This window comes from Rhinopithecus roxellana, chromosome 8 (genome assembly GCF_007565055.1).
Source record: "Rhinopithecus roxellana isolate Shanxi Qingling chromosome 8, ASM756505v1, whole genome shotgun sequence".
Classification (NCBI taxonomy): domain Eukaryota; kingdom Metazoa; phylum Chordata; class Mammalia; order Primates; family Cercopithecidae; genus Rhinopithecus; species Rhinopithecus roxellana.
The window spans coordinates 53784921-53803500 of record NC_044556.1 but is presented as its reverse complement, the minus strand read 5'-3'; the positions used below and the strand labels follow the sequence as shown (position 1 = coordinate 53803500).

The 18580-nt window shown below is 40.2% G+C and overlaps 1 protein-coding gene across 3 annotated transcripts in view; it reads left to right on the top strand.

The window, feature by feature from the left end:
- The window catches only part of DDR2 (discoidin domain receptor tyrosine kinase 2), a 175183-nt gene that overhangs the window by 94004 nt on the left and 62599 nt on the right, over positions 1-18580 (top strand). For all 3 annotated transcript variants that reach the window (XM_010356485.2, XM_030936630.1, XM_030936631.1), the window contains one exon: positions 4916-5024. In XM_010356485.2, the coding sequence (XP_010354787.1) occupies positions 4943-5024 (82 nt within the window). In that variant the 5' untranslated portion in view covers positions 4916-4942. The remainder of the gene's footprint in view (positions 1-4915; positions 5025-18580) is intronic.

Below are 18580 nucleotides of genomic sequence, written 5' to 3'. Positions count from 1 at the left end.
TCTGATGGCGAGTGATGATGAGCATGTTTTCATGTGTCTGTTGGCTGTATGAATGTCTTCTTTTGAGAAGTGTCTGTTCATATCCTTTGCCCACTTTTTGATGGGGTTGTTTGTTTTTTTCTTGTAAATTTGATTGAGTTCTTTTTAGGTTCTGGATATTAGCCCTTTGTCAGATGAGTAGATTGCAAAAATTTTCTCCCATTCTGTAGGTTGCCTGTTCACTCTGATGGTAGTTTCTTTTGCTGTGCAGAAGCACTTTAGTTTAATTAGATCCCATTTGTCAATTTTGGCTTTTGTTGCCATTGCTTTTGGTGTTTTAGACATGAAGTCCTTGCCCATGCCTATGTCGACTACTAAAGCATCTGAAACTTCTTCACCAAGTTTAAATGCTCCCTTTCTCAGGTGGTACATTTCCATTTATTCAGGAGTCTTTTCTGGGTTGTTCATTCTCTTCAATGTTCTGCTTATCTATTTATATACCAATTACATACTCAGAGAGGCCTTTGCTGGCCACCTTACCTAGAATAACTCTCATTCCCTTTGTATTACACTACTGTATTTTATTTTCTTCCATGTACATACGTTTCTTTAAAATTCTTCTTCATTTACTTGTTTGCTTATGTACTATAAGTTCCATGTTGGCAGGAACCTTCTTTGCCTTTTTTACTGATGTGCTTATCACCTGTAATAGCACCTAATAGCTATTTACAAAATAGTTGCTGAATGAATGAATGAAGGCCAATGGCTTGACCAGTGGTGTTTGCATTTTGAGTTTTATTTCTTAAGGCCTAAATAAATCGCCAAAGGGATTTCTACTACTAACTAAAGAAGTGGGTAGAAAAGGGCTTTTTCAGCAGTCCTTGACATGCTTCTTTTGAGTTGTGTTCACATGTCATGTTGTTTAAATATTGAACCCTTGGAAAGACTCATTCAAAGGTGCAGAAAAGGGTTTTTCTGCTCACAACAAGCTTTAGAGATACTTCCTTTTAGGGCATGAAATTTAAAATGACCAGATGTAGTCACTGAATATATGGCTCAAGACAATCATTAATTCATTCTGCAAATGCTTACCAGGCACTCTGGTAGTGTTGAGACTACAATAGTGAATAAAATGAACATGGAGCTTGTGTGTGTTGGGGGTAATACAAATTAAACAATCACAGCAATGAATATATAGTGAGAAACTATGATCACTTCTATATAGAAACATGTTTTTAGAGCATGTAACAATCAAGGGGATCAGAGAATATTTCACTGAGAAAGTGACCATTTAGTGGAGATCTGAACTAGGCAAAGAGAGGAGAGAAAGTTCTTGGCAGAGGTCCTTAGGCCAAAGAAAATGGAAGAAAAAAGAAAAGAAGCCCCAGTGTGACTGAGGTGGAAAGGATGTGGAGAAGGGCAGCTCCGGTGAGGTAGGTGGAGCCCAGATCGAAGGATGATATAGTGTGATGATGAGCAAAAACAAAAGAAGGAACAACAACAGCAACAAAAACTCATGTGGATTTTGAAGTAACACCAGCCTTAGGTTCACATATGAGTTTGGTCACCTATCAGGTGTGTAACCTGATCAGCTTTAACCTCTTTCTCCTTAGCTCCCCTGTTGTTGAAAACAAAACTCATTGAGTTACTGTGAATATTGTAAGAGACATCTCTGATTCGCAGTAGATACACAGGGTATAGGTATAATACTTCTAGGTGCTTTACAGTGCTCTGTTTGTTAGCTGACAGTCGTCTAATTTTAAGCAAAACAGAAAAATAATTACTGCTTTTAGAGATTCGCAGCGTGAAGCCCAGCAGCAGTTTCAAAAAGTAAATTAGTCAACATTTTTTGAACACTTAGTAAGTTTGACGTAGTTCAGTTAAAAACCATTTTTGAGCACATACTTTCTACGTGATATAAAGTAATACTTTGGCAATACAAGAATGAGCCATTTTGAAGTTAATGATTAAATGGATAATTTTATAACCATGTTGTAAAGGATCCAATAGAGTTAAATGAAGCATGTGTTTTGGTGAAGGCAAGAAAGGAAATGAGGTGTGGGAGATATTCTTTGCAGAAGGAATTATTGGGGAAGGTTATGGAGGGGAGGAAGTTACGGCCAGTAACCCATGAGAGAGGTGCCACAGGAGAGAGAGAATTCCAGGACTCTTCTGCAAAAGGCTGCTAGGAGAGGGCGGTGAGCCAGGGCAGTCCTGGGCTTCAGTGCTTACTGAATGGCTGCTTACAAAGAGCTCGGGTCGCTCTGGAAGGACATCCTGGATTATGGTCATGAGTTAGTGCTCAACTATAGCCAAGACCAATGTCTCCAGGATTCACCTGTGTGTTTCTTTCTCTGGACATGTTTCTTTAGGGACTTATTTATGGAAATAGTGTTCCTGCTGCTGGAAGTAGCTAGGAACACTGAGACATGTATTTTATCTTATCCAAATCAATGCTATGAAACTATGCTCATCACCCTTTGTAGTTGTGGATCACACGCCCCTCAGCCTCTCACTATGGGGTCATTTAAATCTTCTGTGTTTTATTTGTTTGGATCCGTCCTCTTCAGTCAAAACCATCTGACTATATTGCTTTTTTTTTTTTTTTTTTTTAGCCCCTCTGGGTGTGTCAGTATTATACTGCTTAGAAATTGTCTTAGAAAGCTTCTGTTTGCTGAAAAAGAAAGTGCCTTACTCATGTCATCTCCTTATTTATTCCACCCCTGTTATTGCCTATTAAAGTCTTATCCATCCTTCAAGAACCTGATCGGATATTTTTTTCTCCATGAAGCCTTCCCAAATCACTCCAGCTTAAGAGAATTTTTTCTTTCTTTATAACATTGTGTCACACACTATTTCTAACAGTGCATCCAATGCTTGCTTGATTATTAGTGTTACTCAGAGGGAATTTTTTAAAAATCAAAATCAACTTTGTATTCTAGAACAGTGTTTTTATTTTTCTTGCTCTGTCACCCAGGCTGGAGTGCAGTGGCACAATCTCGGCTCACTGCAACCTCTACCTCCTGGGTTCAAGTGGTTTTCGTGCCTTAACCTCCCAAGTAACTGGGATTACAGGTAACTGGGATTACAGGCACTCACCACCATGCCTGGCTAATTTTTGTATTTTTAACAGAGACGGGGTTTCATCATGATGGCCAGGCTGGTCTCGAACTCCTAACCTCAGGTGATCCGCCCACCTCGGTCTTCCAAAGTTCTGGGATTACAGGCGTGAGCCACTGTGCCTGGCCTTCTAGAACAGTTTTATATTTACAAAATCATTGTGAAGCTAGTACAGGAAATCCTTGTATATCCCACATCCAGTTTCCCCTATTATTACATCTTATATTAACATAGTACATTTGTCAAAATGAATGAACTGATATGGATACATTATTATTAGCTAAAGTCCATTCTTTATTCTGATTTCCTCAGTTTCCCCTAATGTCCTCTGTCTGGATATAACATTACACTTAGTCATCATGTCTCCTTAGGCTCCCTTAGCTGTGACAGTTTCTCAGACTTCCTTGTTTTTAGTTGCCTTGACAGTTTTGAGGATTACTCAACAGAAACTTTACAGCATTTCCCTCAATTGAGATTTGTCTGGTGATTTTTTTTATAAGTAGACTGAGGTAATAGGTTTTTGGGTGGAAGACCACAAAGGTAAAGTGTCATTTTCATCACATAATATCAAGGACACATACCATCAATATGACTTATCAGTGTTGGTGTTAACCTTGATCACCCTGTCTTGAGGAAGTGTTTGTCAGATTTCTCCACTGAAAAGTGACTCTTTTTCTTTCTCCATTTTTACACTGTACTTCTTGGGACAAAGTAACTACATGCAACTTACTCTTAAGGAGCTGGGGAAGGGAGATAGTAATGCTTCATTTCCTTAAGAGCAGACTATCTACATAAATTATTTGGAATTCTTTTGCATTGGAAATATGCCTATTCTCCCCGTTTGTTTATTCAATCATTAATTTATAGCAGCATGGACTCATGGATATTTATTTTATTCTTTGGTTTATAATTCAATACTACTTTTTTTGGAGGGGGAACTCATTAAGTGGGCTACTGTGTCCCTTTGACATCCCCCATAATCTTTTTGTGTGTACGTTTTCTCAATTTCTGGCACTAAAAGATACTCCAAGTCTATCTTGTGTATATTCTGCTCCATTCCCAGAATCAGCCATTTTCCTGAGGAATCCTGTCTCCCTTTATTGAAGAATGGTTAGTAGAAATCGAGATCTGAGCACTAGGTTTTCTCATTGCTACTGGGATGTCATTGCCTCTAGGCCCTCTCAGTGGATGGAACATATGTGTGTATACTAACCCAGGCATATACACATGTCTACAAATATTTCCATATGTAACTATTTGTATCCTTATTAAGCTAAACATGAGTTCATACTGATGTCTCCAAAACGAATCTATTATCATATGAATCATTCTGGGGAAACCTGAAAATACAGAATCCCAGGTATCACTCCAGAGATAATGAATCGGGATAAATATTGAACGTATATGTTTTGAAAGGCAAACATTAAAAGTATTGAATGTTTCTCTTGGTTGAATATTGGAATCAGTATTAAGATTTTGAAAACATCAGTTTACATGATAAATATAAGTTTTACTTTACCATTATTCACCATTTGGGTAAGTATCTCAGGAAAACTTTGTTGTCTGACTGTAGTTTTGCTAATTTAAATTTCATGAGTGTGCAATCTGATAGAGTTTGAAAATTATTGTACTAGGTGATTATTGGATGTGCCAGTCAACTCCCAAAGTCTATGATTTGAAGTCCCATATATAAAAATAAACACTGCAGGAACACAAAATTAACTGTGAGAAGTGTATTCATTCATGTTGGCAGTATCTGCCTCACTCATTTCCTCTCCTTCCCTTTCTGTTTTCTTGCATTATTGGTTGGCGGCAGACTCCAGTTCCAACACCATCTTCTGAGATGATCCTGATTCCCAGAATGCTCTTGGTGCTGTTCCTGCTGCTGCCTATCTTGAGTTCTGCAAAAGCTCAGGTTAATCCAGGTAACATGGCTATTACTCAGCTATATGCTAGAAGACCGGCAGATGTTAAAACCCATCAATGTTCAGTGGTGGGTCTAAAAGCTGCCAAGAGGGTCTACAAAGTTCTTTCTCCATGGTGAAATAGGAACAAAAACTAATATTTTATATATATATATATACACACACACACACACATATATATATACACACACACACATATATATTTTAATACAACCTGTTGAATATTGTAAAAGATTTTCTTATATAGAGTAGGGTGTAGTAAGAGGGCATTTAAAAAGTGGGAGGTGGCAGAACCAACCATTTGCTTCTGCATCTTCTGAGAAAAACAGGACAGAATTTTTAGATGTCTTAGAGAACTTCTTCAGGTTGGTTTATGAGTTGTTTCTGGCTGTCTTAGGCTTTGATTTTACTTGGATGTCCTGTTATGCTTTTGGGATCCTGGTCCTATGGGATCTCAGGCAGGTTCTCTTTCCTCTAGGGTGTGGCCATGCTCAAAATAAATAGGTTAGGAGAATCTTTCGAGCCTAATTTTGTGGGATTATGTTGTATTACATGCATTTTTAAAGTTTAAATGGAAATAAATAATTGTATTATTTGTTACACAATAATGCTGCTTAACAACCTATCCAAAGCTCAATGTCTTTAAATGAACATTTATTTGGCTCCTAGCTGGACTTGTTTGGACTGTTCTCTGTTCTGTGTTGATTCACTCAAGCATAACTGAGAGACAGCTGGCTATTGGCTCATCTAGGATGGCCGTGGCACAGATGAATGGGGCAACTTTGCTGTGCTCTGTTTCATCCTCCTGCAGACTAGCCTGGGTATGTTTTCCTGGAAATTGCACAGGAACAAGACCAGAAGCCAGAATATTCAAACATTTTTCAAGTCACTGCTGAAATCATGTTTACGTCTCATTGGCCAAAGCAATTCATGTGGCCAAGCCCAGAGTCAGAGTGGGAGAGCACAAAAAATTAGATGGTAAAGATCTGGGATGCAGGTATTGGAGAAGAATTGGAGTCATTTTTTTTCCTTTTGCCACAAATATGAACATGGAAAAGTACACACAGCTTAAGTGTTCAATTTTATGAATTTTATAAACTGAACACATCTAAACAGTACCCGAATTAAGAAACAGAACTATACCAGCATTTCAGAAGCTCTCTTCATGCTCCCTTCCAGTAACTTTTCTCACCGCCCCCCAAAGGTAGCCATTATCCTGCTTTCCAGCAACATAGATGAGTTTTGCCCATTTTTGTACTTATATACACGGAATTAGATGATGCATAAATACTCTTTGTGTCTGGCTTCTTTCACTTAACATTTTGTTTATGAGATTCATCATACTGTTACATGCAGTTGTCAACTATTCATTTTCATTGTTGTATATTACTTTGTTTGAATATTTTATTTAGCCAATCTACTGTAGATGGGAATTTGGATAATTTCTAGTTTGGGCCCATTATGAACAAAGCTCCTATATTTATAAGTATAAAACTTTTGGTAGAGATAAGTACTCAGTTCCTTTGAGTATACACTTAGAAGTGGAACTTTCATATGTATAGCATATGATGTACTATTCTGCATAATACCAAAAATTGTTTTGAAGTACTTTACCATTTTACCATCCCATAGCAGTATATGTGAGTTCCAGTTGCTCCATGCTATATTTTGATTCTGGAGGGTGCTTTAATTTTGTCCTCTTCATAGCATAAGGGTTCATTTGTGAAATACTTGCTCTCCTCCTTCCACAAAAGTTCCATGTGCATGGGTTTTTCTTTATACCTTCAATAGGAAATATGATCAAAACTCCTTAAAATCAAAGAATTATTGGTTGAAGAAGCCCAGTGCCTTGTTACTTTCTTGTAATAAGCTCAGCTGTTGCATCTCGGATCCTAACTTGGGTACCATTTTTTCCTTTTTCTGCTCTGTATTCCTCTCAATCAATTGTTGATATTTGGTTGCCTCCTACTACATTCTTCATGCTCTGAGTTCCAAGGAAGAGTGCTGTGAGTGCATGGAGTGGTGGGATGTTTTGGTGGTAAGCATACTCACGGAGACTGGCATACCATGAGGACATTTAAATGACTAACCAGGAGAGCTAATCTTCTGTGTTCGAGTCCACACTGTGGCCCTGGAACAGGAAATGGGCTGTTTGAAGACAGCAAATAGTCAGCTGTTTTTCTTTTTTTTTCTATTTCTGGTGCCAGGTATTTCTGTTGGCTCTTTCTGACAGGGAAAAAGAAACAGACATCTCGATTTGCAAAGACCTTTATAGGAAAACAGGACATGTTGAAGGACTAATCCTTCCCTCTGCTATTTCTTTCTATTTTACCAAGTCAAACCAGAGACGAGTGTTTGAGGCAGATGAGAAATTTTCATTCATTATCAGTGATAAAGAGTCTATCATGAATCCTGAGGCTCATGGAATGTTATAGCTTGCACACTGCTGAGCATAAAGTCAACATATAATAAATGCATGTTGATTTAAGGATGACTCTTCAGGAGTCCTTACTGGTGTCAACTGAAAGACTGACTATAACTGAAAGTGTTGAAAGGTAACTGAAGGCACTGAAAGACTGAGTAAATTCTTGGCCAGTTAGGTTTTTCCCATAGGGTGGCCACATGATATAACAAATAGAACTTAAGCCAGGAGACCTAGGTTATAAGCAAATCCAATATGTAACCAATTATTAAATTATCGAAACATTTTAGTTGGTTATTGCATATAAAATATTGGTTGGTTAATAGTTACTGAGCTAAGCATTAAACTCAATAAATTAAAAATGAAATAATAATTAGTTGAAGCTCATTGTTGAAGATTTTACAGTGACTATTGGTCAATAAGCCTTAAGTATTAGCATGATTGAGTTGATAGCAGAAACATTGAATATGATATGATATGAAATATCCATCTTGGGATCTCAGCAGATACCAAGAGAGGATAAATAATCTTGTTTATATTTTAAAAATTCTCTACTATTTTAAATCATAAATGTCTCACTGGTGTCATCCAGGGAGGCTGCAGAGTAGTAGTGGTATGACAGAGATAGCTGGCCGAGGCACGAAGGCAGCAGAGTTCTTGGCTCACTGTTCTAAAGCATCTGAGTTTTGGCAAAGCAGGCAGTGAGGCATGTGGTGTTAGTGGCATTTCCAGTAATGGCAGTGTTAAAGGCAGCATTGTCAATGGGGCCTGCAGCGTAGGCTATGCAAGACTTTGTGGGAAATGCTGACATGAAATTGTATATACATAGTCCTGAATTGTGGGCAGTGTTCTCATCTATCTTCCAGCTGCAATGGTGCACCAGGAACTGGAACCTAATCATCATTCATCCAGTGGGGGAAGTTACTGGAAGAATTTGAGGCAGTTTCTTATATCCAAATCATAGATCAGAAATACCATTTAGCTAGTGACATCTAAATCAAACAAATAATCATCCCAATAATTTCTGAAAATCATTTCTACAAATCAACAGATGGTTGCAATGTTATTAGTTCTGATGAATGATTTGAAGTTAACTTAGAAAAAAGTATTTAGCTTACTCTTGAGTAACAACCCTAATTATAATCCTGACTTGGTCATAAATTAATTGTGTGACACTGAGGACGTTGTTATGTGTCTCTTTGTACTTCCTTAATCTTTTCCCCTTGTAGTAAGATTAAGTTGGATTATATAATCTATGGTACCCTTTCTGCTACAAAATTGCTGTGATTTTTATAGTGTGAGAACTTTATAGCACATACTGGAAGATTTGTTGGGCTTTGGGCTTGGAGGGATAGCCCCTGAAGTTGCATGGCTGTTTTTTGCAAGAAAGACTACTTGTTTCCAACTCCCTACCACTTCCCAGGCTCAGGGATGTGAAGTCGGAATTTCAGGAGAATCTTGCCTTTGGGGTAAAGCACACAGGAAGTGACTGATAAATACTTAAAAATTTTAAACCCTAAAACTCCGCTTAGTGGCAGGTGAGTGCAGAAACCCTGCCCTAGCCTAACCTGCAGGAGTATCATAGTGCTACAAGCCACCCTGCTCCAGAGCATCTTTTGCTCTAGAGGTGGGGCCAAGAAGTAGCATTTCAGGCTGAAGATACAGCATATGCAATGGCTGAGAGGAGGGAGAGGAACATGTGGGGCTCCTAGTGGAGGGTAATGAGTGAGAGAGCCAGCAGGGCTATGTAGTGGATCCATTCCTCTGTGGGATCCTTGAGTCAAGTTTTCCCCTATTTCCAACTTGGGCTGGGACTGCCAAACTTGATAGGAGAACTAAGGGTATCTCCATGGGAAAGGGACCGCTTTAGACTCCACAATCATGTACTAAAATACTGGGCTGCAGTAGTTGTCTGAGTGTACATCAGTGTCAGGCTCCCCTAGGGGTCATAAAACCATTGTGGCAATGGTTGGTGGGGAACTGGCACCTTATGTTTTTCCAGATAGGAGGATGAACAGAAGTATCCTGATGACCCTGAAAATTCTAGCCCAGCGGTCTGAAGCCCTGGGACCCACTCAGCCAACTAGAGGACTGTTGTGTATAAAAAGCACAGGGGTGCTTATTCTCACTCCCCTGACTTGGCCTGTGACAACTGTTTGTGGTTAGGAAAGGGAGAAACATCTCTTCTTCTCAACAGGCAAACCAGGCCTTTAGGATCCATGGTACAAAGCTGGGGCAGGGCAGTGCTGGGACTTCCTATTTTCATCTCACACTTTCCCATCATAGGAAGCAGGCAACTTACTACCAGTTCAGAGTCCTGGGGTGGGAGTCCCCTTTTGGTATTCAGAATGCTTCCACTTTGTAAAAGAATGGCAAAGCCATTCAGGGTTTGGGATTAGGAGAGGAAGAGCTTTTCTCCTCCTGGCCCCAAATTTATTTTAGGTGCACCACTGTGGTTTTTGTTCTTTCCAGCATCAATCCCACGTGTCATTGAGTTCTTAGGGTCAGACAACTAGAATTTCTAGACTATTCATTTTGGAATGGACCTTAGAAATATCTAAGTCACTCTTCCTCATTTTACAGATGAGGAAACAGAGTCAAAACAGGTGAGTGATTTGCCCATGCTCTACATTTAGCTAATAGTAAAGCTAGGACAAGGATGCAGTGCTACCTGTTTCCCAACCCCAGGTGATTTCCACCTGGGCCCTCAGGGAGCAATGTGCTAAAGTGACCTTTATCTAAAAATCATGTATATCTGCGCAGCCTCATGGCTTCCTTTCTGCAACCAACTTCCAACGTTCCTTTATGGGGGTGAGATGTAATTGAGGTTTGAGGGACAGCCTGAGGCCAAAGAATGGAGTCAGACGAATAGGATATATAGTGCGAACACCTAGTCTCATTATGCTAAATGAGGAAGGCTGGAGCTAGAAGCCCTGCAGGGCCAACTTACCCCTACCCAGAAACTGAAGCACCAGGGATGCTTTGGTTCCCTTCTGCACCAGATTGTCCCTTTATCACCTCTCCCTTGTCTTCCACCAAGGCTGCTATGTGTTAATTTACCTACACATATTTCCAAATTGGAAACTCACTTTTGTTTCCCTGGGTTCTCATCATTCATGTTCCCAGAGATGTACTAAGAAGGTGTATGTGGCCTTGTCTGTTAATGAGAAGGTGATGCTAGTTTCAGGTTTGTGAAACCAGGCCTGAGGTACTAGTGTTGTGATCTGTGTGTATGTGTGTGTGGGGGGTGGGTGGTAGGGGGGACTGTGTGTTAGATGGCCTGAACAGGGCCCTGAGACAAAGATATAAAAGGCTGGCAAAAGACCTCTTTGGTTGAATTTATCTTAAGTGAGCAATGCTAGAAGCTGCCCAGATTGGCTCTTTCTTGCTTGTGTGTTTGTTAAGGCTAGGCTGACGCCTGAGAGTTGCCTTTGGCATCCTTCCTACCAGTAAAAGAGTCTTTCTGTGGATAAAACAGAAACTCATCTGCCCCTTGACCCCCCTTTGTTGTGCCGACTAGGGAAAAAGAGAATTCAAAATTCAAGAGAATATTCAATGAACACTTAATATATTCTGGGTACCATTTTAAGTGGTGTCAACAAATTTAATCCTTACAATAATCTTATTAGTATTAGTATTATTACATAATAGTAGTGTTATTATTCCAGTTTTACAGAGGAGAAAGTGAGGCCAAGAAACATTAGGTAACTCACACCAGGTTATAGAGAAAGCTAAGTGGCAGAACTGGGATTCGACCCAACTCCAGCAAGCATGCTCTTTTCTTCTACTTCTTCTTTTTTCTTTATCCCTTCTTTTCAAATTTCTAACAATGTATCAGTTAAGAGTTTTTTGTTTGTTTGTTTTCGGAGAGGGCATCTTGCTCTGTCACCCAGGCTGGAGTGCAGTGGCATGAACACGACTCACTGCAGCCTCGACCTCTTGGGCTCAAGTGATCCTCCTGCCTCAGCTCCCCAAGTAGCTGGGACTACAGGCATGCACCACCACACCCAACTAGTTTGAGTGTTTTTTGTAGAGAAGGGGTTTTGCCATGTTGGCCAGACTGGTCTTGAACTCCTGACCTCGCCCTCCTAAAGTGCTGGGATTACAGGTATGAGCCACCACACTCGGCCACAAGCATGCTCTTGACCTCTGTGATCTACTGCCTGTGGAATGTGAGACTCAAGGAATGTCAAGGCAGAAGAACCCCAGATTCATGGACCAGCCATGAATGGGCTACAGAGACCTGTGAATCCCCTGAAATTGCACTCCAGACTTAATGTGTGAAAACAAAAGTACATTTGCAGAAGGAAAAAATTTTCTATTATCAGATGCTCAAAAGACTCTGTGACCAGTTCCAGAAAAGGCTAAGAATGACTGATTTAATATAATCTTGTACAAATGAGGAAACTGAGGTTTAGGGAGATCAAGTGATGGGAAGAAACATGTTTGAAAAGACTATTACTGGACCTAACCAGTCTTTGCCTACTTGCTGGGAGAGCATGGTCAGAGTTTTGGCTTCTCTAATCGCAGTCTTGACACCTATCACTGATCACTGCCTTAAGGGCTGTTACAAAGAGTAAGAGAATATATGTAAAGTATCTAACATAGCATCAAACACACAGAATGTGATTAATAAATGCTAGAGCTTCTGTCCTCTTCCTTAATTTTGTATATTGTGCTGTGATAATGGCAGACTTTATTAGTCTTTCTATTATTGTATACTGTTCTCTATATTTTAACTTAATTATTTATGCTATACTGTAAAAATATTTCATTTTCTTTGAGGGCAGACTTCTCCTAATTCCTGGGCTTTGTATCTTGGGATAAAAGGGTTCCAAATGCATCTACTGCATCATCAGCTTTCCATCCAAAGTAGCCAGGTGAATTCCCGGTTCATACCCTAAAACTTTGCCTTTACCCTGTTGTTTTGCATTCTGAGGCCTGGATTCCTAACTTGTAAAAGGCAGTCAGAAGAGCTAAAAGTAATGCAAGAAAAAATAAGGCTCTACTTTTTTTCTGTGGTCAGTAGGGATAGAGGCTCATGGAGACCTAGTCTCCTTGAGTCTAAACTTTGGGGCCAGGAACATGATCATGGGACTGCAGGAAGAGCTTCACACAAAGTCCCTTCTCTGGACCTCTCAGTTTTCACAACCACCTGCAGAGCTCAGGTTTGCTCAGAGCTCTCATGTGGAAAGACTAAGAGTCTACAGAAGAACAACAGTGTTGGCAGGAGCAGACAAAGAGACAGGGACCCTGCTTACCATGGAAATCAGGCACTGGGGCCATTAGGACCGTGCATCACTGGTGCTTCACATAGGTGCTTATTAACGTTTTTTTCTGAAAGCTGACAAGAACTGTAGGGGCTTCAAGTCTATAAGATCAGAACATACAGTATAGTTATATAAGTATGTAAGAAACATTGATACAGATAAAAATAGGAAAAGGATATGAAACAAACATATATACAGGATAAAAAGCAATATAAATATTATAATAAATATTAAATATATATGTGTGCATATTTATGTATATATGTATGTATATATAGATATATCTATCTATATGTTCACGTGTTACATGTTACACGTGAACATATATATCTATATAAATATCTATATTTAGATATATATTTTTACATATGTACATACATATTCCATAAATATATGTGTAAATATGTTCACAGCGTGTTCTAAAAATTAGACAAGCAATAATCCTCCCTGGGCTTTCTGTCCAGATTCTTCCCCAGCTTGGTGGTTCTTGACCCTCAGGATCACACTATAAATGGGTGTGTATGCTGGTAGCAGGGTGTGATGACCCTGTGATACGGTTACTAGACAATGACAATGAGGATCAAGAGATCCAGATTCTAGTTCCAGCTCTGTCACTATCTAGCTTTGTGACTTTAGGTAAATCTCTGCACCTCACTTTGCTCATTTATAACATGGGGTCCATAAACTTTGCTCTCTGAACTTCATAGGGTTACTACAGGGGATTGAATGAGATAATGGAAATAAATGGGCTTTGAAAAGTTATATGCAAATATCAGAGACTGTGACTTATTACTTTTGGAAGAGAAGAAAATGAAAATAAACACTATGAAACAATAGTTTCTATCAAGCAGATGATGCCGGAGGAAGAAAGAGAAAAAACTCCATTCATGACCATTAAGGTCCTTTGTGGTCCCCATGACAGACTTAAGTTGCTTTTGGGGAATGGAGCTTCTAATGGTCCTGAACTATGGCCACCCTAACTCTAAAGGGATGTAGGGCCCTGTGCTCAGGCCAAGCATATCCATTACTGTATATATATATTTTTTATTTTTTATTTTTATTTTTTCTGGGGAGAATAGTGTGATTGTTGACTTAGCTCTTGGTCTTGGCCTGTGGGTCTCTGAAGAGCATGGATGTGGCAAGATAGCCCTCACAGAATTTTTCAGTGGTTTGGACACATACACAGTAAAGTAGAAGTTAAGACACTAAAATCAGTGAGGTTTTTTTATGAGCTTAAGTGGGAGGTGATGAGTTGTTACAAAAATTTATGCAACTTTTTTTTTTCCTGCTTCAGAGATTTTTATGACTTTGGTCTTTGTCTTTGGTATAATGATAATCTTTTGTGTCTTCATGACTAGCACCTATGACAGTGCTTGGCTTATATAGGCAATCAACAAATGTTTGATGAATAAGAAGGGGGAGGGGGAAAAAGGAAGTCAAGGAAACTCCCAGGCTTCTCTGTATTTATTTATTTATTTTTTTGAGACGGAGTTTCACTCTTATTGCCCAGGCTGGAGTGCAATGGCGTGATCGCGGCTCACTGCAACCTCTGCCTCCCAGGTTCAAGAGATTCTCCTGCCTCGGCCTCTCAGGTAGCTGGGATTACAGGCATGAACCACCACACCTGGCTAATTTTGTATTTTTAGTAGAAATGAAGTTTCTCCATGTTGGTCAGGCTGGTCTCGAACTCCTGACCTCAGGTGATCTGCCCACTTTGGCCTCCCAAAGTGCTGGGATTTCAGGTGTAAGCCACCACGCCCGGCCCTTTTTTTTTTTCCCCAAAGAACAAAACAAAGAAGATCTAAATGATGCCATATGAGACTTGATCTCAGAAAGATGTTGTGAAGCTAAGAAGGAACCCTTAGGAATATCATCTTTTTAAATGATGAGATGCTGAGTATGGAGTGAGTAAATTAGAGGGAAGATAATGAACCGAGGCTGCTTTAGCTGAAGCTACTAAAGTGCAGCAGCAGGTATCCAACCTTCTAGTGTTAGAGAACTGGGAGAGCCCATCTCCTTGAAGTGGTAGAGCAGCCCAGGGCTGCGGGGGAGGGTGAGGCCTTCATGTTTGTTCCTAAAGGCCACAAGCGGAGCATTTTGATCGTTATACTTAAAGGAAAGTGTGGTTAAATATATGTAAATATCCTGATTGGCATTTCAAGGGAGGAAGTCAGATTCAATCTTTCAGCTACTGTAACCTATATTAAAGATAGGAAGTATGCAATGATGTGTACTATCTATGTACAGGCATTGCTAACTTGAGAAATGTATTGGCAAGGGAGGAGCCCTGGGCTTGGGCATGGGGCAAATCCACCTCGAAAGCAGAGCAGAGTGTCTTCATTCTGGGTAGCTGGTAGGATATAAGCCTGAATTCTTGGTCTTCCAGAGCTTCTTAAAAACTCCCATGTGTTCTCTCTCCCCTCCAGGCCCTGAACTCTAATCTGTGTCTTGTCCAACTCTCAAAAACTCAGCTCACCTCGTCAGAGGGCTTCTCCTTACATTCCTCCTCCACACAGCCCCAGCATTTGGCACATGTGCTGAGTGAGATATGCTGCATGCCCGAGGGATACCAGGTCTCCCTCAAAAACTCTGCTGAGTTTGTCCCGTAGTGACCCTCTGCTAGTGCCAAACCCAGAGTCAGTCTTCTGCCCCTGCTCCAAATGGGCAAATGGCTGAAAGTGGTTATAGAAGTTCCCTCACCTCTCTGAGATTCTCCCTTCTCTGAAGTCTTGGTCTCTGCATTCTCATTGCCTCAGAAACAATCAGATTCCTTCAAGTAGATGATTTATGAATTTTATTTAGCTCTTTCAGTTAGTTTTAGAGGGAGCACTGATTACTTACTGCGTGCTACTCCATCCCACCTAGAAACAGAGACATTAATAAAAAGTGGATTTATACTTTGTTGCCACTGCGATTCATGTTAACTAATCGTGTTTTACTTTTTGACTTGATTTCTAGGAAGCTCAGAGCCAAAGTTGAAACTCATCATCAGCTAGTAGTATAGAACAAAATGCAATACACCTTCTATATTAACTTTAGCTCTAGCTTATCTTGTTCCTATTTTCTTTTTCCTTTATCCAAATTTCTTTCTTTTTCTTTCTTTCTTTCTCTTCCTTCCTTCCTTCCTTCCTTCCTTCCTTCCTTCCTTCCTTCCTTCCTTCCTTCCTTCCTTCCTTCCTTCCTTCCTTTTTCTTTCTTTCTTTCTTTCTTTCTTTCTTTCTTTCTTTCTTTCTTTCTTTCTTTCTTTCTTTCTTTCTTTCTTTCTTTCTTTCTTTCTTTCTTTCTTTCTTTCTTCTTTCTTTCTTTCCTTTTATCTTATGCAACTTTGAAAGCCGACTCCAAAATTTACTGAATGAGTCAAAGTAAAAATAATTAAAAAACAAATAATATCTAACTTTATTGAACGTTAGTGCTCTATGTGCTTGACAGAATTAACTCATATATTCCTTATGGCATGCCTATAAACAATTACTACCATTACTACCATGAAATTGAGAGGCTGAAAGCTTAAGTAACCTTTCTAAGGTCATAAAACCTTTGAATTATTTAAGAAAGACTGAATGTAATATTTAAAACAAATGATTCTCTCTTCTCCTCCTAGGTATCATTTATTGAGCCCCATTACATTCTATGAAGTATGCTAACTTCTTTGTATACGTTATGTTAAATCTCTACAACAACCTTGGCTTGGCAAGATTATTAAAGATGAAGAAACCGAAGCTCATAGAGGTTTGGTAACTAAATGGTAGTGGGGTCCCATAATTCAGAAGTGGCAGAGCCAAGTCTTAAATATAAACTTTCCATAATTCTACACCATGGCCTCAGTTTTCTTCTTCACTCCTGATCTTCATAGCTACCCAGTTTTCTCTTAAACTTACTTTCTTGTTGGGGAAAGGACATACTATTTACTATGAAAGCTTCACTGACTTTGTTAACCAGGAAGAAGAATTCATTATCTGATCCCTATCTTAGTACCCTGAAACCCACTACAGCTTGGGGACTGCTCTTCTGGGGCTCTGCGAGAATTGTTTCTGGAAAGTATTTTGGGCTTCCAGGAAAACTGCAATCCTAAAGGTCCATTCCTAAGGGGAATTTCAACTTGCACAAGAGGTCCGGGTGACCATTATACCCAAAGAATAGCCCTGTAGGCTGAAGAAAGAAACCCAAATAATCTTTCTTGGCCCCACTGTGGAATCCCATTGTGTCAATATTTATCAGCACAAAGGACCAGTCTGAAATAGCCTGCTCTGTGAAACTTGTGGGAAGCAGGGCCTCTGTGACAGCTTCTTTAATTGGACTACCTTGTCCTTTCAGAAACTGGAAGAACTATACCACGGTAGCCTAGGGTTGGAGAAGGAAGAACCAGGGATCAGGAGACCTGAATTTCAGTCCTGGTTACCCCAGCCCTCTGTGTGAACTTGAGTAAGTCAGTTCACCTTTCTGGTCCTCAGAGGTTCTGATATTTAACATGGAGACATTAGAGGGATTGGCTTCTTAAATTTGCTTCTGGACTCCAAAGTTTTATGATTGTAGATATCCCTTTAGATTGTAGACTGGCTTGGGACCACTGACCCCAATAATGCCCCCCAGTCAGTCTTGTCTGGGCCCAGAGAGGCCCAGGTGTCAGGTCTCTGCACCTCAGGCCTCATGTGGGCCATGTGTGTGTTTTCCTGGAAGCTGCATATAGGACACTCATTGACGGGGAGCCCATGATCTGGAGCTAGTGGTGAGATGGTAAACATCATGGAACAAGCAGCCCTTTCAGGCTGTCAGCCTTGGCAGGATAGTATGAAAAATAATTCTTGGGAAGCTGGGGACTGGTGGCAGCTGCTTCTCCTCAGCCTGCCTGCCAGGCCCTACCAGAGCTTGGAGGGCTGGAGCTCCCTGCTGGGCCTGCCATGGCCTGTGCTGGTAGTTTTCCACTCTGGGAAGCTGGAAGAGTAAATTGGCTTCTCTGTCCAGGAGATTGGTGGGTAGCGGAAGCATCAGAAAACCTCTAAGACAACTCAGCAGGAAAAACCAGAAGACACTTCTTTGCTGCAGGGTCTCTTGTTTCCCTTGCCATTCTCCACTTTTTCATGCTTCTTTACAGTTCATAATAGAACAAAGATGAACTGGTGGGATTTGATGAACGAGGAAGTGGACTTGGGGGAAAGCAAGGAGACCTGACATTTAGAGCTTGGGCCAGCTTGGCAGTTCTGAGTCTTGACTATTGGCTGAGATCCCTTCCACAGAAGGAGTTTACCCAAAATAGGCACATTCAATGGGAAAACCACACTGGTACAGCTGAGAAGTGCCACGTTGGTTGCCCTGGGCTTCTCCTGGTTCCAAAGATTCAGTAGGATGAGAAAGGTCATCCAAGATCATCTTGTCCATTTTCCTGTGCCCTTTCTCTAAGGCCCTTGGACATACTGAATCACTGAGAAACGTTGCCTGTTTTCTTAATGTGACTATTGCTGATTTACTAAGTTCTTATCTCTGAATTGTCTGTCCTCATCCTTATATTACTTTGTCCCAATTTCTAGACCTCCATCCTAACTTTCGTTGTCTGGAGATTGTGTGCAATACTTGTAGCCCTCTCTGCTTTTTCATCTACTTATTTATTTGCCAGATGTGTGTTGAACATCTCATGGATGCTGTGTCTTGGCAGGTACTGAGGGAGAAAAGGAAGGATCTGACATGATTGTTATTCTCAAAATTGCTCACAATTTCAACAAGGAGGTAAACAAGCACAAGAGAAACAGAAAATCTCCATTGAAGTTTGTTACTTAAAAGAGCCCCCCTACACACCATCAGCACTTCTATCCCATATCGTGTTTTAGTATTTTCCATAGCTTCGTCACACTACCTGAATAGAAAGAGCC